This window comes from Pongo abelii, chromosome 1, assembly GCF_028885655.2.
Source record: "Pongo abelii isolate AG06213 chromosome 1, NHGRI_mPonAbe1-v2.0_pri, whole genome shotgun sequence".
Classification (NCBI taxonomy): Eukaryota; Metazoa; Chordata; class Mammalia; order Primates; family Hominidae; genus Pongo; species Pongo abelii.
In genome coordinates, this window is record NC_071985.2 from 224,617,027 (window position 1) to 224,644,036 (window position 27,010).

A 27,010-nucleotide genomic window follows, 5' to 3' on the forward strand; every position below is an offset into this window, starting at 1 on the left:
GGCAGCGAGTCTCCTGTCCAAATCCCTAAGCCCCTCCAGGGACACTGTCAAGTCACATTGTGGCCACCCCAACCCCAGAGCCCCCCACTCCAGAGCCCCCCATTGAAGAGGAAAGAGAAAGTGGATGAGAGCCCCCTTAGCAGGGACCCTGCCCTACCTGGAGGGCCCAAGCTGCCCAAGCAAACGAATAGACAGCCAGCAGGCATCATTCAAAGGCTGTAACTTTTTTGGTTTCCTTTTTTGCTTTTGCAAAGAAAAATAAGGTTGTGTTTTCTGTTTGAAACAAAACATAAAACCCCCTCCCGCTGGGCCTGTCCCCTGGTTCTGGGGGATGCTGGGACCGCAGGTCTGGGCAGGAGAGGCCAGGCTGCCCGGCTGAGAGGAGGGAGTGCCCTCAGAGCCAGAGACGAAGTGCATCTGGGAATGGAGTTTGGTTAAGCAAAAAATTAAAAACCTCGACACACACACGCCTGCTATACAGAAATGGGGACCGAGAGGCGCTGCCTCCGAGTTGAAACCATTGCTGGCAGCTGGACTCAAAAGTCCGGATGCTGTCCTGGGGCCCCTGTTCCCCACGTTTCGGGGGGGGCAGGGCAGGAGGCAGCATCCGCAGCTCTCAGGACAGGAGTCGGGGAGAGGAGGGTGACGTCAGAGCAAGCTCCTTCCCCACATTAAAAAAAAAAAGTATTAAAAAAGCACCCAAAGCTTAAAAAAATGAATCCTCCATGGCAGGGAGAGTTGGGGGCATCCTGCTTATTAGCAAAATGCCTGACCTGGCAAAATGTGTAGAAAAATAAAATTAAACTTTATCCCTGAATGGCAGAGTGAAGACCCTTCTTCCCGCTCCACAGTGAGTCTCAGAACCCACGGAGACAGCTGATTCCTCCCCAGCTGGCACCAGCACATGACCATCAGACACACACTGCCCCAGGCCTGTGTCCGAGGCCCAGGGCGGGACAGCGGAGGAGCTCTGATAGCCACGGGCGCACAGTCCCTCCCCGCTGCCTCACAGCATCGGGAGGCCCCTCCTCAGTGCCAGGAAGGAGCCCCAGCAGGGGAGCGGGCAGGAGAACCAGCGGAAGATGGGGTTCTCAGGGGCTGAAGGGAGGCAGGTGCCCGGTAGGGTGGGCGAAGGGGTGCAGTCTCATCTGAGATCTGAAGGCCCCCCGCCAGCCTGCCCTGCAGTTCCATGCGCAGCTGAAGGACCAGACATGCAGGCCTGGAAACACAGGGCGAGGTGGGCCAGGGCTCTCCACATTCTCAGGGTAATGGGGCTGCTTCCAGAAAGGTCATCAGAGATCACAAAGTGGGGCGCATCTAGCAGGGGACGGTGGGGCAGGGGCTCGCGCTGGTCCTGGAGGCCCAGCTGGGCCTTTGGCTGCTCAGACCTGGGAGCTCTGAGGATCCCGGGCGCCCTTCTGCCTACTCCACAGGAAGGGGCAAGACAGGGCAGATGATAAGGACCATGCTTCCCCCTCCCCCAAGGGGCCTTCAGCTTAGTGGGGCTCTGAGGTCGCCCCAGGTGGGACAGGGGAGTACAGTACAAAGATGTGACCACGCCTGTGGGCGTGGGGCCGGAAGGCAGGCCGGGCAGCTCCTGCTGCAGTTACAGTAGTACTGGCGTCCCTGCCAGGCAGGGCTGAACCGTGTGGGGCACCCCAGGGTCATGCAGCCCCTTGGGGCTCCCTGGCTTCGGGATCAGAGTGTCAGCACCAAACACAACCGATGTCAGCCAAGGAGGTGGGCGGGCAGAGAGTGTGACCTCAGACACACGCTCAGCCCTGCAGTCTGTTAGGTGAGGAGGGGCAGGTGTCCTGAGGACAGTCACAGTCCAGTGAGGTCAAGGCCCTGGAGACGAGGGCAGAGGTGGCAGCCCCTCCAGGGAGGGTCCTGAGGCCGGCAGTGGTGAAGCAGCAGGCACCGGGTTGCTCCCCTCCGAGGGGCTCCAATGGTGGGTCAGCGCAGGCTCTGGTATAGAAACGCCGAGGTGAAGAGGGCGTTGGCGGCCAAGCTCACGGCCAGGAGGCCCCGGACCAGGGAAGGGCCAAAACGACCTGCAAAGCACAGACCCGGTCAGAACATGTGTGTGCGGGTGGGGTTGCTGTGCAGCTGAGCAGCCCCCTAGAGCATGCAGTTTGTGGGGAGCTCAAGGCTCTGCCCAGGGTTCTCCCCGAGACTGGTGAGGCTCACCCCCAATTCTTCTCTTGGCCAAAGGCTTCCCTAGCAGGAAAGACCCCCTATCCCTGCCTCCCTGAAGGTACAGTTTTTCCTAACCCTGAGCCACCAGGAAGGCTGTGGGCTGGGCTGTCATGAGCTGGGACCTGGGCGATGAGGCAGTGACCACAATGGCCACTTTACAGATGAGGTCATGGGGGCTGGGAACAGGAACACCCCGTCCAGGCCTCCAAGGGAATAAGCAGCCAACCCAGGTCCACCTGCCGCATGCCGCAGCCTGCGTTCTCACCAAGGCCTCCAAGCTGCTGGGCCACCCTCCAGCCTGGGGCAGCACTGGTTTTGAGAGTCAGTGCAAAATGACCTGCCCAGGAAAAGCCCTGCTTGCTGATCTGTCCATCTCCCTCAACACGCACCCCCTCCTCCCCAGCCGGGGAGTGACGATGTGGACCACAGATCTGGTCTCTTGCCCCTGAGCCCCAGGGTTAGTGAGCAGAGAACCTGGGATCTGAGCCAGGCAGCTCGGCACCCGGGGCAGGCTGCAGCCCCAGCGTGACGTGGTCCCAGCGCACCCAGGCTCTCTGGGCACTTCTGGCCAGGATGGCAGCCTTCAGTATGTGTCCCAAATGGCAGCCACGGGCCACAGGTGCCTACTGAGCACTTGAAATGTCGCTAGTGCAGCTCAAGAACTACATTTCAAACTTTATTTAATTTTAATTCAGTTAATTTAAATAGCTGCCTGGGGCCAGAAGCTACTGGAATAGTGCAGATCTGGGCCCAAATCCCGAGGGTGGGAGTGCCATCTGCTGAGTCCCTGACCCTGGATTCAGAGGCGCCGGGTGGGTTACTTGTCAGCCACTCAGGGACTGCAATGTCCTGGAAGATTCTTTCTGTCAGCGCTCTGGACCTACCAGGGGGAGATGGTGGCTTCGGATGTGTGCCCACTCCCCTCCCCTCCCGCACCTCAGGGTGCAGACCTCTCCAGGTGGCGGCCTCCTCCGAGCAGCCCCTGGTGGTGGTATCCACCACACAGGTAGATGACTGGGAAGAGTCGTCCTCTTTCTTGATGGAGCGGTTGCTGCAGGCGCTGCCTCTTTCCAGCTTGGATCTCAGGTCTGCAGAGAGAAGGGTGTGCATCTCAGTGGCGCTCACGGCTCCCTCCAGGGACAGACATGGGGCAGCTGCACTTCCACCCTAAGGACAGTTGTCAGAAGTGGTGATCCAGCCTGTCCCAAGCCGCTCATCCACCCTGGACAGTGGGGGGCCAGGTCCTTGCTCAACTGTCCTGCCACCTCTGTCTGCCAGTATTCAGGCCCAAGGTGACCAGATCTCTGACATCGTAAGAGACATGGGAAATCTAAACATTCGAGGCTGGGCACAGTGGCCCATGCCTGTGATCCCAGCACTTTGGGAAGCCAAGATGGGTGGGTCACTTGAGATCAGGAGTTCAAGACCAGCCTGGGAAACATAGTGAAATCCCGTCTCTACTAAAAATACAAAAATTAGCCAGGCATAGTGGTGCGCACCTGTAGTCCCAGCTACTTGGGAGGCTGAGGCAGGAGAATCTCTTGAACCCTGGAGGAGGAGGTTGCAGTGAGCCAAGATCACGCCACTGCACTCCAGCCTGGGCGACAGAGTGAGACTCCATCTCAAAAAAAAAAAAAAAGGAAATCTACAAATTCATGTGAAAGTTGAAAGTTGTAGGTTTTAGAGGTTGGGGGCTAACTTTAAAAATTTTAAATGCTTTGCAGTACAGCACCATTTGAGTGAAACTATTTGTGGCCACACGCACCTGGCAATGCGTGATGTGTTTTCGATCAGTTCCAAGGAACAGAGGACCCTGAAGGTCAACTGCAAAAGGAGAAACTGAAATCAGCCGTTAGAGGTCAATGTCCCAGAGGGTTCGAGTCACCAGAGCTGGAATGGGGTGCCTAGAGCTCCAGGGTGGGAAGGCGCACGCTGGAGTCAGAGCAAGGATGAGCCCCCCCCCACCGCCGTACAGCCAGGCCTCTTGGCAGCAGAGGCCCTCCCACGGCCCCTCGGGGAGGTCAGAAGGCCGTACCCAGGGCGTGCTTCATGTCCTGCAGGGGTGGCTTCCGGGGAACCTGGGGCGGCTCCATGGTGAAGAGGCTGCCGTTGTGAGGCGAGTGCTCATCGGAGCTGCTGGGCGTGGTGGGGGCCTCTCCAGGGGGTGACGGGAACAGCAGCAGCTTCTGTCCCTTCAGGTTGAGCCGGGCAGGGCTGATGAGGGGCCTACGGTGGCGCAGAGAGCCGGAGCTGGAGGCCACCGAGCCGGCCACAGAAGGCGCTGGGGAAGGGAGTGGGGAGGAGGGGCAGCTCCCCGACAGCAGAGAGAAGTAATCTGGAGGGAGGGAGGAAGATGATGTGAATGTGGGCTCCTGTCACTGCAACGCTATGATGCACTATTTCATTTCTGGGGGCTTTCTTCTATTAACCCGGGAAGACAGGAAAGGTGCAGACTGGGGACGGGGGAAGTCCTGCCGCAAAGCTGAAGGAGGAGAGGGCTGCCCTCTACCAGGCACCTGAGGGAGGGGAGGGATCCCGGAGCCTCAGCCATGGCCTCCTGCCCTTGATTTCCATCCAAAGCCCCGGACACCATCAGCTGAGAGCAAGGCCAGATAGCAGCAAACCCTGGAGGTACAAGGCCAGCTCACTCGAGGCCTTGCTGCCAGCTGGCACCTGGTGCACCAGCTCCAGCTGTGACTGCCGTTGAGGACGGCAGAGCAGCATGGTACCCTCTGACCCTAGTGACTGTCATTCCCATTTCACACAAGAGGAAACTGAGGCACAGGTGTGTAGGTCACTTGCCCAGCGCTGAGATGTGAACACACACTTGGGGTCTCTGACCCCAAAGCTCACACAAACCACCGTGCTCTGGAACGCCCGGGCCTCATGCTGCCCCGTCCCCCTCTTAGCTCTCTGTCCTCCTCACCTGAAACAGGAAACTCTCCAGATCGAGACACCTGAGATGGTGGGCGGCTACCGCTGAACAGATAGCCCGAGTCTGGAGACAGAGAGAAGCGGGCGACACATCAGGCCTGTGGATGACGTGCAGAGGCCCCCACAAATGCTCTGCCAAAATCCCAATCCAGCCTTTGCTCTTTACAAATGTGCTTTCATGAAAACACAGGTGCTCATGGATCCCTTGGACTGCCATCTGAGGGGTGCTGGGCACGTTCCCTTTTTGCAGATAAAGAAACTGAGGCTCGGGCTGGGTGCGGTGGCTCACGCCTGTAATCCCAGCACTTTGGGAGGCTGAGGTAGGCAGATCAGATCACGAGTTCAGGAGATTGAGACCATCCTGGCTAATACGGTGAAACCCCGTCTCTACTGAAAATACAAAAAATTAGCTGGGCATGGTGGCAGGTGCCTGTAGTCCCAGCTATCCAGGAGGCTGAGGCAGGAGAATCACTTGAACCCGGGAGGCGGAAGTTGCAGGGAGCTGAGATGGCGCCACTGCACTCCAGCCTGGGCGACAGAGCGAGACTCTGTCTCACAAAAAAAAAAGAAACTGAGGCTCACAGCAGGTGGTGAGAAGAGTCAGCACTGGGCATATTGTCCATTCCTCGTTCCATGCCCTTCTTCTTCCCACACAAGGGCCTGCTTTTCCACCCATCTAGTCCCACTTTCTCCAATAACTGCAGATCCCAACTGCCTGTGCTCTCGACCCCAGGGATCACCAACCACGCTGCCTTTTCCTAAATCAGGTGCATGTATCCCAAGGGCAGGGGCCCCAATTCCAAGTGGCTGGCTGAGAGCTGAATGTGGGACCCGGGGAGTGCCTCATGTCCGGTTGCCACCTGTGGGCTCTGAAGGGTCTGCTGCAGCATGCAGATAACCCTCCCCTCACCAGGCCAGGGGATAGGCTGGATAAGGGTGGCCACAAGAACCCAGCATGCCAACCAGGGTCCTTCTAGAACCCATTCTATGGATGCTGGGAGAGGCCGTCTTCCTGCTGGGCATGGGCTGCAGGACACAGGGATGAGGCGTGCGGCAGAGAAGCGGATTGAGGACAGACAGGGAGACAGCAAGCTGGATTCTGGCCACGGCGCCTGAGCCCGGTCCAGCGGGTCTCTGAATACATGAGCCAAAGCCCTGCAGGAACTCCTGCCCCAGACCCACCCTCTGGCGATGCAGACCAGGCTCCTCCCCCCAACCCACTCTGGCAATGGAGACTGGGGTCCCATCTGTCACTGGACACTCCAAGACAAGCTTGCGCCCCAAGACCTCTGCTGCCACCTCAGACAGGTCGCTACTGTGTCCCTGCCTTGAGCCTCAACAGGGAGATTGCCTGTTCTTCTCTGTGGGCGGGAGGCCCTGCCTTGGAGGCCTGAACTGGCCCTGGGATTGCCACGCTCCCCTCCCAAGGGGCTTGAAACAGAAGTCCCTGAGCTCTGCCACCTTGGTCAGTGCGCACAGAGTTTACTCAGAGTGCTCAGGCCCAGGGCAGGGCTGCTTCTGGCACCTCCCACCCCAAGTTCCATTCAAGTGCCACCAGGCTGGGGTGCCCTGAAAATAGGGGGGTATCTCTGCTTAGGGGAAAAGCAAAAGCATCCTAATATAAATCTTGGCGTGTGTGCAAAATGGCCTGCCCTCTAACCGCATGAGAGAGGGGACTTGGCTGTTATCAGCATCTCCTCCCCTAGAATAACTACAGTGGCTCCCTTTGCTGAGGGGCATGTTGCAATTTTAGAGGAAAAGATTAGGGCACAGCACGGTGCACACATTTACCCAAGGTCATGTCACCACAGCTGGGCCTAAGGGGCCGTGCTGGGGCTCCCAGATGATATGGCAATTCTGGGCACTTTATTTTTATTTTTTTTGAGACAGGGTCTTGCTCTGTCGCCCATGGTGGAATGCAGTGGTGTGATCATAGCTCACTGCAGCTTCCAACTCCTGGGTTCAACCGATCCTCCCACCTCAGCCTAAATAGCTGGGACTATAGGTGCACGCCACCATGCCCAGTTAATTAAAACAACTTTTTTGTAGAGACAGCGTCTCCCTGTGTTGCCCAGGCTGGTCTTGAACTCCTGGCCTCAAGCCATCCTCCCACCTTGGCCTCCCAAAGTGCTGGGATTAAAGGCATGAGCCTCCTATTCCTAGCTAGCCCCATTTCTTTGGGGGGAACTGAGGCTCAAAGCTCTGTGCTGCCTGTCTCTGTAGCAGGAACACTAACCACTCCTGGCCCTCCCTACGCTATGTACCCATCCACAGTTCTGTCCCAGCTGCCCCCAGCCCTGTCTGCCAATGCCTGGGCACCCCTTACCTGCTCGAGTCAGAGAGGGTATGGTTCCCAGAGAGAGGGCCCGGCTGAGGCGGCTGGGCAATGAGGAGGGTGAGGCCCGTCGAGGAGACCGGAAGAGCTGCTGGTTGGCGAGGGGCAGGAAGCTGGGCGGACTGGGGATGAACAGAGACGCTGGAGAGCCTCCGACACTCGGGTGAGGGATGGCCAAGCTGGGGCTGGTGGGGAAAAGGCCGGCAGAGTCTCCAGGGAAGAACCTGCAAGGGCCCGTCAGGCACGGGACAAGAAGAGGGTCAGCGTGAGGTCCTGGAGGCAGCCTTGCAGTGGGTCCCACCCCTCTCCCACAGTGCAAGGTGGGGGCCTCAGCTGGGGTCCCAGAGGAGGCGTGCGTTAGTTAAAGCAGAAGAGCAATCCAACCACATTCACGCCATTAGGAGCGGGTGGCTGGGAGGTGCCAGCAAGACCCGGCCCTCCCCGCATGCCCCCTCCTATCCCCTTGGCTTACAGCAAACTATCTCCACTACGAGTCTCGGCATTAAAGTGACACTGTCGCCTTTGCCAACCTCATGCCAACCCTTTTGCCTTGAAGCAAAAATGCCCAGCCCCGTGCCAGGCACTCAATGAAGGTTAATGGTCTTGGACTCCTTGCCACTTCTTATTCTGTGCCGAGCCTTCCCACACAGCAGCCGGGCTCAGGGGCACCCTGGCTCATCTCCCAGACGGGCCTGGATCACAGGAAGTCAGGACCCAGCACGGCTCTGGGCACCCTCTGTTCCCAGGTGTGATTCTTGGAAGTCCTCCCATAGCTCTGCTCTTAGGAGGCTGCCTCCTGCTCTCTGGCCTTGCACTCTGGAAACTCCTCTGAAGTTCCTGGTAGAGCAGAACTGGGGGGCAGCCAGGCCTTGGAATCCCCTAGAAGAGGCTCTCACGGGACAACGCCAAAACCGAACTTAGAAGAGACCCATCCACGACTGCAAGGCTGCCCGAAAGACAGAAGGTGACAGTGTCTCTTTAACTCGAGATGGTACAAATCACACAACAGGACCCGATGGCCCCACACCAGAATGTCAACCATGCTTCTGATTAAGGCACCCAATTACAGAGGGAAGAGAGGGACAGAGGCAGTTAATACATTAGTCCACCATCTGGACGGAGCTCCGGGGGTCCAGCCTTACCTCGGTGCCAAAGGACAAATGAGCCCAGTGGACAACGTGCTGGTGAGCAGGCAGGCTGGCCCACGCCCTGCAGGAGCCGGGGGCTGCCTAAGGGACCTGTGCCCAGCACGACTGAATGCTTGGGGATCGCTAGCCAAGCCGCACGCCACCAACCTCCCAGCTACTTTCCCTCTAAAAAAGTTTTATAAGGAAAATGTGGGGCCAGCTGTTGACTTCCCGGCGAATCATGTAACCTTTCTAATGCCTTCCAAGGTGCCAGGAGGCCACCTGGACTTCGGAACTAAAGCCGAGGCCACGTTTGGTGAATGTGGGCATCAAGGCAGGAGCTGAGCTGGGGACCCTGGGGAAGGGCCTGGTCAGCCGGACTGGACACATCCTTGTTCCGCCCACTGACCTGTGATTCCCAGGCCCAGCGCCCGCTGCTTGCCCCAAGACTCCAGGGAAGGATCCACCTCTACACAGAAGATGAGAGTTCGTGTCGTCATGTTAGAATTCGGATTCCATTTGGTGGGACAGCGCAGCGACTTCAGTGAATGACCCTGAGGGCACCTTTAGGCAGGGGCAGTGAAGGTGTTGCTGGGACCTTGGGGCATGACCCTCCATGGGAGGCAGTCTGTGGGGCAGGGCTCTGCGCTGGGCTTCCTGTGCCCACCCTGCCTGACAGCACAGACATAGCCAAGAGTCAGTCAAGGGTGACCAGGTCCCCCAGTGACCTGCAAGTACTGTTGGGGGATGCATGAAAGGAGGGTCCTAGTGGGCTGTGGGTATGAGGTGGTCAGCTGGGCCGCGCAGCTCCTGGCCCCGAAGGCTGGGCTCCAGCAGGAGTGGCTGGGTCTTGCCAGTGCGTCCCCACTCTTCCCAGCTCCTGCTCACACCACCCGGGGCTGCCTCAGTGCTTAAAACCTGAATCTCCTGGCCACCTGGCACAGGTGCTGTTGTTCCCAGTTTGGTGCCACTGAAGATGGTGCTGTGGGGAGTTCCTTCGCAGTTTGACTCCCTCACTGTGATATGTGGGAACATCACTCAATGAGCAAGACCTCGAAAATCGCTCATGGGGCTGGGCATGAGGGGCTGGGCTCTGTACAGGGGCCCCAGCGAGCCTCCGCCAGCTAAAGGAGCCCAATCTGTTGGGCCCTGGAGAACTCCAAAGGTGCTGACATTTCCTTTGGTGAGAGACCCCCCGCCGACTGCCCTGTACCCTCAAACCACATCTCAGAGGGACTAAGAGGCCAGGATCAGGCCTGGATGCTGGCTCTGGGGAGTGCCGGTGCGGATACGCTCATCTGACACCAAGGGGAGACGTCTGGTCTTCTCCGACCCAATCCCAGCCCACATCAGGAGTGGAAGGAGAGAGACCACGTTTTAAGCAGCAGTTTATTAAGACGGAAAAAATATGATCCAGCAAAGGCGAGCGAGGCGAGCCGGGCCCTGAGCCAGCCGGTGTCATTGTCACTGGCTCTCAAACCTGATTCCTGTGGACATGTCTGTACCCCAAACACAGCCGCCCACCCCAGCCCTGGCACAGAGGCCTTCTGAAAGAAAGAAAAAAGAAGAAAGACGCGGCACCTGACGCCAGCGGGTAAAAGCAGGGCCCCAGAGGCATTTATTGAAAACACAGCATCCAAAACACGACATCTAGGCCAGGCGCGATGGTTACAGTGATGACAGGGTCACTAGACAATTATCCACAATTCTACGACACGAAACAGAGACTCAGCAACAGTCACAGACAGAAAGGTCACGCGTTCCTTCCTGGGCAGGGCGGGGTGCGGCAGGTGCGGCGTGGAGGCTGCGTCCTGGCGGTTTGCTCCCAGGCAAGGGGTACGGGGGGCCTACTTGGCCTGGGTGGGGACCTCAAGTCTGAGGGTGAGGATGGCTGAATCTACCTCGCTTATGTCTCAAGGACGGTCACCCGTAACCTAGGACCCTAGAAGGTCTGATGGCCATCCCAAGTCCCCTGCGAGGAGAAGAGTTCCCTGGCAGGGGTGACACATTCCCGGTCAACAAGCCACAACACAGTGGTGCCTGCACTCTCTCAGCTGTTGCCACAACACTTGAAGGTGCTGGAATTTTCTCCACGTAGTGAAACTTTAAGGGACACATGGATAATTTAAAAAGTCACACAAAACTCTAAAAAAGGCAGGAATCCTCACTCTGCTGAGAGCTACCTCCTGAGATGTCTTTCTGGACCCCAGCAGAGGGCAGGAGTGACATCAGCTCGGCAGGAGGATCCTGGCCAGCACGAGGGCTGGCTCTGGTTATTATAAATAATCTAATTTAAATACACACATACACACAGATGTCCTGCTTCTACCCAATGCCAAGAAAAGCAGAAATTAGCATCACACTGTCAACACTTCCTCGAGAACCGAAGATTCGAGACGCAAGCAACAGCATGGCCAGCCAACAGGACGCTTTCCCGTCCTGGCTCCGCCACGTCCTTCTCTCAGACAGGCTCTTTGTGGGCTGGGGGGTGGCGTGAGTGGACAGGCAGGCGGTTCCCTGTCCCTCAGGTAGACACCACTGGGGGCCGCTTGGGCTCACCCGCCCCCACTCCTCACTGCAGAACCAGTGGGAAGCGTGGCCCTGACCACATCTTTTCAGAGGGGTTTTCTCACCTCACGCTCCACACAGAACAACAAGCTGAGCCCAGTAAGGCTGGGGCCTTGTCTGAAGCCACACAGGTCATCAGGCACAGAGGTCACAGAAGCCCCCGAGGGTCTCCCGACGCACCTGGGCTCCTCACTCGTGAAGCTGGGTAGTATGTGAGCTGCTACCCAATCGCTGGGGTGGGGCAGCCTCTAGGACCCCCAGGCGTGGCAGATTCACAGCAGTGAGGCCTGGCACCCGCCCCTCCAACCCATCCCGGCAGACCCAGGTGGCGGGTGTAACCCTCATGCACCTGTGATCTGCTCTTGCCTCCCCTGGGTTCCAACGCACAGGAGAGGAGCTGGCACACCCGGGCCACATCTGGAAGGTGAACTCGTGCTGAGTGGCGAGTGGCAGGACACGCGGGCCCCAAGGGAGTGGGCAGCCAGAGGGAACATGCCCGGTCGGGGATGGCCTCGGGCCACTCTCGACTGGGACCACTGGATAAAGCCCCCAGGCCGGGAACTTCCTCTGTATGTGGCAGCTCCTCGACTTCCAGAGTGTGTCCTCATGAGCCACCTCATGTGATCCCCACACCCACTGAGCTGGCACCCAAGGGCTCTGGAGAGGGGTCCACCTCATTTCATAGATGGTAAACTGAGGCTGGGAACAGCAGGGGCTTGGCCAGGCCCTGCTACTGAGGAGCAGGTCTGTGGGCTGCCCCCTCACCTGAGTCGGAGGGCAGAGTGGCGCTGGGCCATGGTGAGCAAGCACCTGGGGAGGCTCGTGACAGGTCAGGGAGGGACAGGATGACAACGACCTGATGTCACTGAAGGCCTGCATACCCTGGGCCCCTTACCCTTGGAAAAGCTCAGATTCCCCAAGGTCAGCACAGGCTCCTGCTGCCCATCTCAGGTGGGGTCTCGCTCCCCAAACTCATGGCAAAGGCCAGGCTGGGCCCAAGAACTGCACTCTCCATTCCCGGGGACTCGGGAGGGTCTCGGAGCAGGAGGCCAAGCAGCAGACAGAGCTGCAGCTCCGCCCCCTTCACGGCTCCACCACCTCCTGCAGGGCCGGTCCAGCCACAAGCAGGACCAAGGGTACAGACCACAGGTGCTCCTCAGGGGTGAGGCGGGGGCTCTGTGCTGCCCCAGCCTCACTCTGCTGCACGGTCAGGGCACGCCAGGGGCCCAGCCTGCAGCCACTGTCCTCACCCCTGTGCAGGAGCTCAGAGGGGAAGACAGCAGGACCAGGCCCCTCACCCAACAGTGTCAGAACCAGGAAACGGCGTGGTGAGAGGGGGGTGCCTGGAGCTGCCAGCAGGAAGCCACGGGTCAGAGCCTGTGTGGGTGCTGCCCACATTCCAGTCACCAGGCCAGTGAAAGGGCCATTGGCCAGAGAGGTGGCAGCAGTGGTGAGTGGCCACAGGGCACTCGGGGAGGGCTGGTGGTGCCGGAAAGGAAAAGGCAGGGCAGACTGACTCTTCGAGGCAGTGGAAGGACTGGGCCAGGACCTGGGGCTGTATGGTGGGGGTGGGAGGGCATGAGCAGGTGAAAAGAGGCAGGACAGAGAGGAGCCCGCTTCGGACCTGGCAAAGCCTGGGCCTGAGCATCCGCGTGTCCTCCCCCCGCAGTCATGGCTGCTTCTCTGACCTTCGGGGCCGGAACCTCCGCGGGCCCGTCGCCTTCCTTGTGGCCACAGCCGCCGTGAAGCCAACCAGGCAGCACAAAGATGTGGTGCTGAACTTGAGCGTGTCCAGCCAGCTGGGCGAGGTGGCCTGCAGGTGCTGCTCAGCCAGGTGCAGCCCCAGCAGCAGGGCCCACAGGCAGGTGCAGAAGGCGTCGATCCTCCGGAGCCTGAAAGGGAAGCAGCAGGGTCATCCCAGGGGACAAGACCTCCTGGGTCCACACCTTCCTTCCTGCCTCCCCTGTCTATATCTGGCCCTGCTCAGAGAGTCCAGAGCCAGGAGAGAGCGTGGGCTCGGAATCGCCTCACACTCACACGCTACCCGGCTCCGAGCAGGTGGGTCAGTGTTTCTCCCCAGCCTGTAAGTTCCAGCCTGTAACAGGGCTAAGGAAAATTCCTCTGAGTCGGTGAGCAGGGGCAACGGGGACACAGCACTCACAGGACACGCTCCTACTCAGGGAACCCCAGAGCCTCCCACGTGAGCCCTCACAACCCAGGAGGCAGGTGGTTATCGTCATCCTGACTTGACAGAGCCCGAGGAGGAGAGAGGAGACAACCAGGCCCAGCTCACAGCACGTGTGCATGGAGCTGGCTCAGAGGGCGTCTGCTGTGCAGCCTCACCTCACCTACGACTCCCAGCCCCTGGGACCAAGCCTTGTACCAGTGACATGGTGGAGTTCAGCCTAGGGCTGTGCACCCAATGGGGTCTCTTGGCCCCCGCCCTAGACAGTAATCCAGCACACAGTCCCCCGCCCGCCAATTCCTGGCCCTGGCCCCATGCACACCTGATGCGGCCAGCCAGCAGCATTGCCAGCAGGCAGGTGAGCAGGCCCAGTGCCACGACGCCCGTCTGGTGGCTCTGCCCAAAGGCCCAGGCCTCACACAGCTTCTCCGCCATGTGCTCGGGGAGCAGGCTCAGCAGCTGCCGCCAGCCCTCGGCCCCAGGGGCAGTGCCATTGTCAGGTGTGGCTGAGCCATTGCCACCAGGTGGCAGGGCCAGGGGCACAGTGGTGCCTGGGGCGAAGTGTCCGCTGGCCCCATACAGTGCGGTGGTCAGTAGGAAGGCGCAGGCCAGGAAGGCGAGGGCACGGAGCAGGATGACCTGGACTGGGGACTTCACGGCAGAGGAGAAGTTCTGCAAAGGAGGAAGAGAGACAGGTTAGTGAGATGGCCACAGAGCCACCCCCAGCCATCACCAGTGCCACTCTGTGCGGGGTTCCGGCCAGACCCATGTTCCCACACATCCTGGGCTTGGTTCAAAAACTCACCACTCGGTTCCACTGGCCCGCCTCACTTCTGGGTGGGGAGGAGTGCTGCTCTACCACTCTCTCCTTTTAAAGAAGACTTTCCATATTGTAGTGACCTTATTTTGGCTCACTGCAACCTCTTCTTCCTGGGTTCAAGTGATTCTCCTGCCCCAGTCTCCGCAGTAGCTGGGATTACAGGCGCCCACCACCACACCCAGCTAATTTTTGTATTTTTTTTTTGTAGAGATGGGGTTTTACCATGTTGGCCAGTCTGGTCTTGAACTCCTGACCACAGGTGATCCACCAGCCTCGGCCTCCCAAAGTGCTGGGATTACAGGTGTGAGCCACCATGCCCAGCCAAGTTGAGCCCCTTTACTCTGGGGAAGCAACATGCCCGTGGGGCCACCTCCCTACCCTGCTCCCCAGGCCCCTTCATGTCATCAGACAGGGTGGGTGTCCCGGGAGAGTGACTGGTATCACCACGCGTTTGTTATGTACTTATCTGAGCATGGGTTTTAGGGGTGGCCCTCCTGTTTCTCAGCACTTTCCTGGCACTTGCATTTGCCCTCCTAGCAGCCTTGGTGGTACACTCCTAAGCCCTGGACCCATTTACAGCTGTGGAAACCACACTCAGGGAAGCTGAGAAACTTGCACAGGGCCACGTAGAAAGCCCACACCTGGTATGCAGTGGCTCCAGGGTTTGAGCCCAAGCCCATCTGGCTAAAACTAATTTTTATCATAGTACTCAGTTGACAGAATATTCTGGTTGTTTAAAAAACCTGATATGGTAGCAAGGAGGTTAAGTAGTAACATCTACCCCTACAAAGAAACTCCTATCCACCCCTTTGTGTCTCTAGATGTGACTTGGGTCTGACTGATATGTGGTTTCCAGTCTGCGGCTGGGACACAGCCATGCCACCTCTGCCCTGCTACACGTCTGCACAGCAAGGCACTAGGTGGACCCTCTCCTGTGGCCTTTGGTTCTCATTCTGACTGCCTTGTTCTTGGTCTGAATAACTTACTACTGTACTTTTAAGGTTAACTTTTGCCACAGTTATCTGTCCATTTATGTCAGTTCCAATTAAAATCACAATAGGGGCCAGGCGCAGTGGCTCACGCCTGTAATATCAGCACTTTGGGAGGCCGAGGCGGGTGGATCATGAGGTCAGGAGATTGAGACCATGGTGAAAACCCGTCTCTACTAAAAATACAAAAAATTAGCCAGGCGCCTGTAGTCCCAGCTACTCGGGAGGCTGAGGCAGAAGAATGGCGTGAATCCGGGAGGCGGAGCTTGCAGTGAGCCGACATCGCGCCACTGCACTCCAGTCTGGGTGACAGAGTGAGACTCTGTCTCAAAAAAAAAAAAAAAAAAAAACAAACCTCACAATAGGAATTTTTGGTGAGAACCTGACAAAATGATGGAAACAGTTATTTGAAGGCTGGGTGTGGTGGCTCACGCCTGTAATCCCAGCACTTTGGGAGGCCAAGGCAGGTGGATCATTTGATGTCAGGAGTTCAACAGTTCAAGACCAGCCTGAGCAACAGGGTGAAACCTCGTCTCTACTAAAATACAAATATTAATCGGCTGTGGTGACGTGTGCCTGTAATCCCAGCTACTTAGGAGGCTGAGGCAGGAGAATTGCTTGAACCCAGGAGGAGGAGGTTGCAGTGAGCCGAGATCGCGCCACTTCACTCCAGCCTGGGTGACAGTGTGAAACTCTGTCTCAAAAAATAAAATTTAAAAATAAATAAAAGGCTGGGCGTGGCGGCTCACGCCTGTAATCCCAGCACTTTGGGAGGCCGAGGTGGGAGGATCACCTGAGGTCAGGAGTTCAAGACAAGTCTGGCCAACATGGTGAAACCCCATCTCTACAAAAATATAAAAATTAGCTGGGCATGATGGCGGGTGCCTGTAATCCCAGCTACTCGGGAGGCTGAGACGGGAGAATCACTTGAACCTGGGAGGCAAGGTTATAGTGAGCCGAGATCTTGCCACTGCACTCCAGCCTGGGTGACAGAGCAAGACTCTGTTTAAAAAAAAAAAAAAGAAAAAAGGACGGGTGCAGTGGCTCACACCTGTAATCCCAGCACTTTGGGAGGCCAAGGCAGGCGGATCACCAGAGATCGGGAGTTCGAGACCAGCCTGACCAACATGGAGAAACCCCGTTTCTACTAAAAATACAAAATTAGCCAGGCGTGGTGGTACATGCCTGTAATCCCAGCAAAACTTTATCTCAAAAATAAAATAAAATAAAATAAAAATAAAGGGGCTCAGCCTCCTGGGAGGGTCTCCTGAACAAACTCAACACCCCCACCCCCACCCTGTGGACGCCACCTCTCACCTGCGTGTGGGTCTGGTCGGCCTCCCGGCGCTTGAACTGGTGGCTGAGCAGCAGGGCGCGCAGCTGGCGGTTCTGGTGCTTGATGTAGTACTCCACAGCCGCTTGGCACGGCCGGCACAGCTTGTACATCTGCTCCAGGTGATGCCGGTACACCTCGACCTCCTCGTCATACCTGCCCTGTGGGGTAGAGGGAACAGGCTCGGCGTCTGCAGGGGTGGCCAAGCTGCCTCCATCTTGACCTGCCACTTACTAGGGGATGACCAGGGGCAAGTCAACCCCACTCTGAACCTGCTTCCCCTCTGCCCAACAGGACAAATGCCCACTGTGTACAGCCATGTGGGCTACCGGGAGTTAGAGCCAATCCAGGGCAGGGCCCACAAGTGATGGGGACACTAACAAGGTTCTGTCGCTCCAGAGACGCACCCGCAGGCCAGGAGCTCAGGGTCTGCTCCCCAGACGCAGAGCTCCAAGAAGGTGGGTGAACATGGGGGAAGGTGGCTGCGGGCTGACACTGCCTGGAGTGGGGCAGATGGACAACCTAGACTGTGGTGCCTGCCCTTCCTCTTGAACGCTAGAGAGCCCCTGGCCAGGCCTGTCTCTTTCACTTTGTGGCAGGTGAAGGTTTCTTTCGGCTTCTGAAATGGCCCAGAAGACAAGTCCCCTCCCTCCCAGCCCTTAGACGTGCAGCTCTGCAGCTCTCCCTCCCTGTTTCTGAGGAAGCAAACATTTTGGCCTGCAGGGCTGGGAGGGTCACGAGTGTGGTCCCTTGCTGGGACCAAGCATGCCAAAAAGCTGCCTGGCTGCCAAGTCACCCCTGCCTTCCCCTTCCCGCAGGTTCCCCATCCCTGCGTTGGCCTGAGTTCACCTCTGTTCTCCCTCCCTCCCAGGCTGGACCCCAGGAAAGCCAGTGTCTCTGGGCCCCAGCTGGGACCTGCCTCTTGAGGTGACAGGACCCCCTGGGCTGGCCGAGGGCTGGAAGGAGCAGCCAGTAAGCAAGGCTCTTGGACTCCACGGAGGGCACAGGCAAGGCGAGGCTCCCAGCTCAGCCCAGCTCCTAATGCCAAGCCTCTCAGCAATGTTTAGCTTCCTCCTCCTCCCAGAAGCCAGTGGCATCCTCCACCAACCCCACAGCAGACTGCGGAGCCACCAGCAGGCAAGGCTGATTCAGAGAAACAGGACAGAGTGGGTCTAACAGGGCCCCACCTGGAACCCAAGGTCCCTTCCTCCCACTGCCCAGGGACAAATTTCTCTGGACTGGCAGGTGCTGAGGTTTCCACGGTGTTCCTAGGCTTAGAACCCAGATAGCAGTGACTTAAAGACATGGGGAGAAGCAGCTCAGCTCCAACGGGGTCGGAAGAACTAACACATCCTGGAATGTGCTGGCAGTGGCCAGGATGAGGGGGCCCCTTTGGGCACTCAGAACAGAAAAGCCGCTGTCTAGCAGAGCAGAGCCAGAGGACCAGAGCCAGCACCCTGCACATGCCTGTCCCCTGGCTGCCCTAAGCATCCCTGGCCCCAGCCAGGACCCCTGCCTTCCCAACCCGGCCTCACCTCCTCGCGGGGAGCGAAGGCGGCCAGCTGCTTGATCTTGGTAGTCTGGTGGTGGTTGCACCTCTTACACAGCAGGACTTGGCTGCTCACCCACTGCTGCGGCTGCGAAGGGTCGCGCAGGCTGGGCGCGCTGCTCACCACATGGTTCAGGTGCTCCAAGTACTGGGCGGGGATCGGCTTGTTGTAGTCCCCGTTCTGCGGGAGAGAGGTGGGACTCGAGGTAGGCAGGCCTTCCCAGCTGGCTCAGGCTTGGTGATGTCCCTGGGGGCCCGCCCCGCTCCAGGCAAGTGATGGTAGATCTCAAACATCTCCATTCTTTTTTTTCTTCTGCACACAACAGCAGCTGCTTTTCTTCTCAAGACACCTCCATGGAACCCAAAGGCCCAGATGCCCAGTGAAGCCACCTAGCCTGAGCACAGAGCAGGGCCTGCAGCCTGCCGCCCACCCACACACCTCTAGCCAGCATCTGTCCTCAGAGCCCTACCCTCTCAGAACTCAGTCTGCAAACCCTGGTCTAGTCCAGGGGACAGCACACTATGACCCATGGACGAGCTGCCTGTTTCTGCAATCAAGTTTTATTGGAACACAGCCAGGCTAATTCACTCTTGTATTATCTACGGTGGCTCAGCAGGGTTAGCAGTTGTGACAGAGACCAAATGGCTTCCAAAGCTTAAAATACTATCTGGCCCTTTGCAGAAAAGGTTTGCTAGCCTTGATATAGTACAGAGAATAAGATGCAGAGCCAGAAAGACCTGGGTGTGAACCCCAAATCTGCCACTTTTAGTGGTATAACCTTGGACAAACTGCCATGGCTCCCTGCGCCGGGTTCCTCCTCAAGTGAGGGGACAGCGCCAGGGCAGTGGTGAGAATCGAGTGAGACAATGTACACGAAACACCATGCTCAGGGCCTGGAGAGGACAGGGTATGAGGGTATGGGGTCCACTAGCCCCAGGGCAGGGCAGGGACACAGGGTGGTCTCAAGGTGCAAATCTCAAGATCCCCACCCCCGCGTGCCCACCCGTCCGCCTGCCTGCGACCCACACCTCCTGGAAGCCGTTGTACTGCTCGCAGTGGGGACAGTCCCAGCAGTTGCGGTTCCCATAGGGCACCAGAGTATCCTGGTTGCAGAACCAGCAGTTGACCATCGTGTGCGTTGGCTTCATCCTGTGGACCAAGGAAAGAGCGGGTTGGCCTGGAAGACCCCAGCACCTGCTGGAGAGGGACCTCCATGCCCTGCCCCAGGGCCACCAGGAAAAGGGTGCTGGGAGTGGGATCTGGGATCTGGGAACACAAAGCTGGAGATACTGGCCCCAGAACAGCAGGAGGAACAAGGGCTCTGAAGGAGAGGAACGCAGACTGGGTGTGGCTGCGTCCACCCAGGAGGACCAGACAGGGAGGCCACGGCCAACCTGGACTTCTCAGTCTTCAAGGGGAGGAGGCCAGCTGGAGCCTCACCAGATCCCTAGGCTCCAGTGTGGCCGCATGGGGACGCAGGGCCACCAGCTCCTGGTGGCCTGGGGCTCACACATGGAGCGCAACAGGGGCCAGGGCTGGCCAAACCACAGGGCTGACTGGGACCAGGTTCTAGGACCACTCCTCCCCCACGAGGTCCTTGATCCTGGGCTGCAGGAAGAGTGCGCCCCAGGGAGCTTCCAGGTTGAAAGGGGCCTCCTGTGCTCCAGAAAGAGAGAGTCCCAGGATGTGAGAGCCAAGGAGGCTGAGGGGAGGGAGCAAGTGACAGCTGCCTAGCCTGGGGCCAACCCTCTCTGGTGGAGGGGACAGTGGCCCTCGCTGGCTACACGTGTGGTGACAGGTGGGGCCTCAGGATAATCCCAGCCCAGACACTGGGGGATGTATGCTCTGGGCCCCCCTCTACCCACCTCATTGGCTGTGGGACACTGGGGGACTGGGGAGGGGTGGGCAGAGACCGCCACTGCCCAAAAAACCCCCCAGTTCCGGAAATACAGAAACAATGTGGGTAACAGGCAGCAGCTGTGGGAGTCCTGGGGCCCCGGCTTTGCTGCTCCGACTCTCCACCTCTCCCCCAGGGGCCACCTCCAGCTCGAGGACACCACTTGGGCCCCTGCCAGAGTGGGCAGCCACTCCCTGCACAGACGGCCCTCCATCCACAGGACCAGAGAGCATGCCCTCTGGCCTTTCATCCTGAGGCGCTGCTCAGAGAAAGGAAGACGGAGCCCTGGGAAGTTCCTGTACTCTCAGCCTCAGTGTCCACATCTGTGAAGTGGGGACAACCACAGCACCCCCGGCTTCTGCATGCTGCAAGGATGCAGTGACACAAGACAGAAAGGTGCTGTGCTCTGCAAAGAGCCAGCTCTGTCGCTAACCCATCGGGCTGGGCAGGGGCCTGAGGGGGAGGCTGGGCCCTGGGAAGCAGGGCTTCCGCTTCTGACACCACTGCTGCTGCCCGGCCCTCCCCTCTACCCCCTTCTCCTGACCAGGGGCATATGAAGGGAGATGTGTGATCACCTGTCAGCTGGGGACAAAAGCAACTCCCTCACAAGGGACTGCTCGTGGGACGCACTTAACAGTGCCTGGCCTAGAGTATGTACGCAAAAAAGCCAAGTTACATGGAGGGTGGGGAGGCTTGGGAGAGAAGCGGAGATGGGACCAGGCCCTGCGGGGAAGGCCCAGGGCCCACGGGGGCAGCTGGGATCTCCCCCAGCAGCCTCGGCCCACACCCTTCTCACCCCACACCCCCTGCCCCAGCACAGGCCCAAGCCCTCACAGAGGACAAGGACCACTGCATCTTGTCAACAGCATGGAGACAGCGGGCAAGGCCTGCGGACCAGCGACGAAACGGAGCCAGCCAGCTGGGCAGGCAGCATGGCAACAGGCACCGCCTCGGAGAGCAGCTCTGCCTTCTAGGGCTGCAGTCTCATCCCTCACCTGTCAAAGGGAGCTGCTGAGTGTCCTCCCTGCCCCAGGAGAGGCCACTGTGAGGATCCTACAGGAGAATGCAGGGAGGTGCTCAGTGCTCGGCATTAGGACAGCGCCACCGGGCGCCAACTACACGAACAGCCAGGGAAGGAGACTCACTCTGGGGCGTGTGGAGGAGACCTGCTCTGCTGTGGTGCCCGCATCTAGCACTCCGGGGCAACTAAGCACGTGGACTTCTCTGTGCTAATTACTACCTGTTTTACAGGCTTCTTTGTAACTGTGCACGGGGGCGTATCCTGATGGGTGATGACCTGCTTGTGTGACCCCCTACCCCAGAGCCCTGTGCTGGACAAGGCTCTGCACCAACTGCCTTTGGGTGACAGGCTTCCTATCCCCACGGAGGGCCCCTCAGCTCTCTTACCCTGTTTGAAAAGGAAGGTCAACCCTTGAGCCTGCCTAGGGGACCAATGACAGCTGAGCAGGGGCTGTGGCTTCTGTCCAGGGCGCCTGCCATGAAGCCCCGCCCACCCCAGGAAGTCATGTTTCCATTCTGAATCTCCAGCTCTGTTGCTAGGGAAATGGCTCCACTGATCTAGAATGAGGCGGCCTGGAAGCAGCGGGGAGGCAAGGGATTAGCCCTTGTCCCTGGGGCCAGGAGCTCTAACTCCTGTCACTCTCAGCCCTGGGTAATCCCTGCTAGAGTTGGGGGTGGGCTCTCTCGTGGCCGGAGCAGCTGCCACCCACTTTGGCCAGGTGGGCCCTACCTGCCAGGGGGTCCTCTCCCACAGTGCCTTTGGGGGCGAGCCCTGAAAGGTCCCAAGAGGCAGGTAGGCCAGGGGTCGATGGGGAGCTGGGCATGAATTGCAGGTCCCCCAGGTGCCAGTACGGCGGCGTCAGACACATGACCGCATGTGAAACACTGCCCACAGCTCGGACAAGGTCCCCATGCAGGTGGGGGAAGTCCTGGCCCCTGGCCTATGCTTGCCTCTGCCCGGCCTGTTGAGGCAGCATCTGGGCCAATCTCTTCTGAGCCAGCCTAGGCTGGACCCTGTTTTTGCTCTGGGAGAAGCCCCCAAGTTTCCCTGATAAACCCCTCAGCCCACTTCTCTTCTGCAAGCCAACAACCTCCGTCCTTAACTTGACTCTGGGACAAACCACAGTTGGTGGACAAGGTTTGAGGTAACATGACAGAATGTCCCTGCAACATAAGAAAGAGAGGAGCTTGGGCCTGGAGGGGCTGCCCCCTGCCCACAACGGTCCCAGCTCTGGGGGGACAGCAGCTGGCCCTATGGGTCCCATTGGATGGGTGGACACAAGGGCCTGGAGGCCACTCTCCCAGCTCCTGCTAGATCGATGCTGAACCCCTGGGAAGCCTGAGGAAGCCCAGAGGGAGATGGGTCCCTAAGAAAAAGCTAGAGTAGCTGCACGCTCTGTATGTGCCCCGTCCACAAGCCCAACATACACACTGAGGGAAAACAAGACGAGCACGTGTCCTTAATGATGATACCACTCCAGAGCCCTGAGCATGGACATGTATTAAAACAAAGCTCCTGCAGGATGCCTAACTATTCCTTGCAGGTGGGAGGGGCTCTGTTCTAGGTGCGAGCCCAGCACTGGGTCCTCAGCCTAGGAAAGCACCAGGTAGGGGGCACCTGCTAGAGGGGGCACTGAATGGGGCTTGGTCCCTGCCCTGGGGAGCTCAGTGGTCGTAGCAGGCTGGCCATCTCCCAGAGTCTCTGCCCAGCCCTGGGAAATCATCACCTCCTCAGACAGGGGCCTTAGCACATTGCTCGGGACCTGGGACACTGTGTGCTGGCCCCAGTGGGGAGTTGGAAAGACTGTAAGAGTCAGGTTCCCTCAGGGGCCAGGGAGCCAGAAGCCAGCCTCCCAAGCAGCTCCTCACCTGCACTTCCTGCTTAAGTGGGTAACACCGTGTCTCATTCAACCAGAAGGACCAGAGAAGAGGCCTCCTGGGCTTCAGCGACAGCAGCATCAAAATGCAACTCAGAACTTAGCACTGCCAGGGCCTCCAGCCCGTCTCCAAGCAAAACATACTTGAATCCACAGCAGCAACTCCAACATCAGGATGGAAAACGCCCCAATCCACCATTCTAGGGTCGCTCCTGGTGCGAGCGGAACATCCCATCAGTTAAGCAAGCACCACGCCAGGCTGGCAGAGATGCAAACATGAGCAAGACAAGAACGATGACCTCCCAGGGCAGCTGGTGACAGATGCCACAGGACAGAGGCCAATAAGCGGGGCATCTGCGGTCGCCCTGAAGCACAGCTGTGCTCACCAGCGGGGCAGACGGCAGAGGGAGGGGACCACCCAATGTGTGCCCGGGGTGCGGCGGTTGCTCAGGGAGAGCGTGCAGCAGCAGGAGAGTGAGTGGGAGGGGGGAGCCTGGAAATGGGAAGGGCCATTACAGGGGACTGTGACTTCCAGAATGAGGCTCTGCTGCATATCCTGTGGGAGGCTGCATCCTCTTTGTCCCCAAACACTAGAAAGGAGACAATCCCAGTAAACACCAACAAAGCCCCGGAGGCGGGATGGTGGTGTGTGCAGGGATGTGCTGGCAGAGCACAGATCCTGGGCATCGTTTGAAGAGGGCTGAGGACAGGCACCCGAGCAGCAGCGTCCAGGGGACAGGGAGGCCTAGGAAGCCACAGCCTTCACGACGGCCTGGACGCGGGGAAGTGAAACTTGGGCATCTGTCCCCCAACTGTGCTGACCGTGGTGGCTTCCCATGGGTGCAGAGAAGCAGCCAAGGGGCTCCGTGAGCACCCGGAGGTTGAAGCTGGGCTGACAGCTGAAGTTCTGGTGCGAGGCAGGGCCCTGCCATGTAATAGCCGGGTGATGTGGAGCAGGTAGCCCAACCTCCCCAAGCTTTGGATTCCTCATCAGTAAAATGGGAGAACAGTAGGGCCCGCCCTGGTAGTTTCACTAGGAGACAGTGTGCTGTGCTTACAGCCCTCAGCTGCTCCCATCAGTAACAATCACGGAAGCGAGAGGACTCCATGCGTGGGGAAGCCAGGGCGGGCCCTGACTGAAGCTGTGGGAGGACTCAGTCCTTCAGAGAAGCAGCCTCCTTCCCAGGCACCTCAGCCAGTCCTAAAGCACAAGGTGGGGCTGACCTGCCCGCTCCCTCTACATCTTCCTCTCTGTCCATCTCTGTGCTGAGCCTGCAAACACCCACCCAGCCAAGTCGCCTTCCAAAAACAGCTCTCCTTAGATGCCCTCCTGAGGGTCATTCAAAACCCACACTGCAGCCAGAGTCAATGCTTGGTTCCTCGCTGTCACAGCACTCTCCTCCTCGGAGGAAGGCTCAACCTCTTGCTAGGTTGGTCTGGCTTCTGAATCGTGACAGTGGCCAATTTATGACCTCCAGGTGAAACCCAGTGCTCTATGAGGACATCTTAAAGCATCCTGGGAAAGGCTGGCCCTTCTTGGCCCAATCAACAGCAAGGTTCTCAATGCCATACCATGACCCGCTGGTGTCGTCAGGGGCGTGAAAGGACTTTCAGGCACCCTCCTAGTTCCCCTGGCACCAGCTAGCCCAATACCTCTCCAAGGCCCCAGACTCTTGTTTCCAGGAGATGGAGAGCTGTGGCCAGCAGGGCAGGAAGGGGAGACAGGACCCCTGAGGACAGCTGCAGTGTGTGGCACAGTGAGCCACCCAGTCCAAGTCCAGTCTCAATAAACACAACAGAGGTGCTGTGTGGCTGGGAGACTATCCCCTTGCCCAGGCTCTGATCCTTGAGGCAACACCCCCAATCCTGGGTTAGCTGAGAGAAGGCTTCATCCAGGAAGAACACCGGGCACTGGACCAGCTCAGCTGACAACATGCTCTGGGAATCTGAGCAAATCACCTGAGGTCTCTGGACCTTGGTCCCCTGGGTATAAAACCACCGGCTTGGACAAGCTGGTCCTGCAGATGCTCAGCTTCCAGAAATCCAGCAGAAACCGACATGGAGAGACTTGGGTTGTCAGGGACGCCTGGGCTGGGGTCACTCAATCCCCAGCTACCCTCCTCAGTCACATCTGGCCCATCCTCCAGACACAGCTGATGTCCCTCCCATGCCTCCCTCCTCTGGGAAGCCTCTGTGATTCAACCACCTGTACTTCTTTTTCCCTGTTTTCCCCCTGGAGGAGAAGCAGCACCGGTATGGGTGAAGGAAGAACAAACAGACCAGCCAGACGACCGGGGTTCAAACCCCAGCTCTGCCACTTACTGCTGAGTGGGCAAGTCCCTTCTCCCCTTTTACCTAAGGGTGTGAGCTCACTGCATCCCTTGCCGAAGCTGCAAACCCATCCACTCTTTGTAGGATGTTCTCACAACCCCAATTTCCCCCCGCCCTCTGGAAAGGTGGATCAAGTGGAGAAACAGTAAGCTATCTGCGAGGCTCTGCTGAAGCAAGAGGCCACTAAGCTTTTATGCCTGGCGATGGAGGCTGATGAAAGAGGACGGATCTGAACCCGGGGGCCCGCATGGCCCGTGAGCGGGGCAGGGAGGAGGGTGGCCCCGGCTCGTCTTGAACTGTTTGGAGGCATCTCAGGCCTTGCCCACCTCTGGGAGGCAGCCCAGCCTAGGGATCTGCCCTGCAGGTTCCATCGGCTCAAACCATGATTCCTCTCATTAACAGCAATTTACTCAGCCTCCCTGTCCCTCAGCTGCTCTAGCGTAAGCAGGGGCTGTGACTCTGAAACGCGCGGATGCGAGGCGTGTAGAAAAACACCCGGGACGTCACATGCCGAGCAGCAAGCGCCAGCCGCGATCGCCAGCATCGCCGTGCACCGGGGCCCAGCACGGGGCTGAGGGCAGGGGCGGCCCGTGCGCACCGGCTCCAGCCCCCCGCGGTTCCCGGAGGAAGTTTGTGGCCCCCGCGCGGCGCTCTCGCCCGCACCCCACGTTCCCGGCGTCCCCGCCGCCCCACTCGACTCCGCAGCCGCTTCCCGACTGCAGTCCCAACCCAGTCTCGGGGGGCGGCGGCGCGCGCCGGGGGTCTCCGCGCGCCCGCGGGCAGGCCGGGTCCCGGCCGAGGGGGGCAGCGGGCCGGGGCGGCGCGGGGGCGGGCTTGGCGGGAGGCGCAGAAGGCCGCGTGGGGCCGAGCCGTGCACTCACCTCTGCGCGATCCGGTAGAGCAACACGCCGGCCGCGGCGCACGCCGTGACCCCCAGGCCGCCGGCCAGGCCGGCCGTGGGGCAGCGGGCCAGCAGCGCGCTCACTCCCTCCATGGTTCTCCGCGTGGAAGGACGGCAGGCCGGCAGGCAGGCAGGCAGGCAGGCGGGTAGGCGGGTAGGCGGGTAGGCGGGCAGGCGGGTAGGCGGGCAGGCGGGCAAGAGGCGGCGACGCCGGGGGCGCGGGCCGCAGGCGGGACGCGGGGCGGCGGCGCGCGCCTCCTCGCGCCGTGACCTTCGCCGCTTTGTAGCGGGCGCGGGCCCGCCCCCTGACTCGGCGCGCTCCCGTCACGCAGCCAATCGGGACGAGGGGTGAGCCCGAGTGGGCGGGGCGGCGGCGGAAGCGCCAGCGCCGGCCCGGGAGCGCCCCCGCGCGGCCGGAGGTGGAAGGCGGTGCGGGGAGGGCGGGGCACGGAGCCCGGTGGGAAAGCCCCGCCCTCTGCCTCCCGCGCCCGCCGCCAGGCCCGGAGGTCTGGCTGCAGACAGTCCACCCAGCTTTTGCTAAGGGGAGCATCTCGAGTACGCAACTGCTTGTAATTAGTCTTTTTCCCCCTCGCTAATCCTGTCTAGTCAAACCCAGTCTATGCGCCCAGTGCTGTTTAGCAGCTCCTTGAGCCGCTCTAATGGTTGAAAAACTAGCTTTTTAGAAACACGATCATCCACGGATAGGGACATGGTTGAATAAATCATAGGACAGCCATAGTTCGAAACATAATGCAACCATTAGAAAGAATGCCAGATCCAGGCAGGGCGCGGTGGCTCACGCCTGTAATCCCAGCACTTTGAGAGGCCGAGGCGGGCGGATCACGAGGTCAGGAAATCGAGACCATCCTGGCTAACACGGTGAAACCCCGTCTCTACTAAAAATACAAAAAATTAGCCGGGCGTGGTGGCGGGAGCCTGTAGTC

At 59.1% G+C, this 27,010-nt stretch overlaps 1 protein-coding gene across 2 annotated transcripts; it reads right to left on the reverse strand.

Annotated features, from left to right (window-relative positions):
* Positions 1 to 208: 208 nt before the first annotated feature.
* On the reverse strand, positions 209 to 26,377 carry TMEM201 (transmembrane protein 201). Of its 2 annotated transcripts, none has more exons than XM_024237437.3 (11): positions 26,047 to 26,377; positions 19,069 to 19,189; positions 18,026 to 18,220; positions 16,475 to 16,651; positions 13,671 to 14,020; positions 12,852 to 13,055; positions 7,460 to 7,692; positions 5,126 to 5,197; positions 4,235 to 4,534; positions 3,150 to 3,287; positions 209 to 2,054 (listed from the first exon to the last, which is right to left on the reverse strand). In XM_024237437.3, exons 1-11 carry the CDS (start codon positions 26,157 to 26,159, stop codon positions 1,957 to 1,959), a joined length of 2,001 nt encoding a protein of 666 aa, XP_024093205.1. In that variant the 5' UTR covers positions 26,160 to 26,377; the 3' UTR covers positions 209 to 1,956. The 2 variants fall into 2 exon arrangements, with proteins under 2 accessions (XP_024093205.1, XP_054412731.1); XM_054556756.2 differs by lacking the exon at positions 209 to 2,054 and adding an exon at positions 3,965 to 4,023 and having other exon boundaries at positions 3,239 to 3,287; positions 26,047 to 26,342.
* Between the last annotated feature and the right edge of the window lie 633 nt (positions 26,378 to 27,010).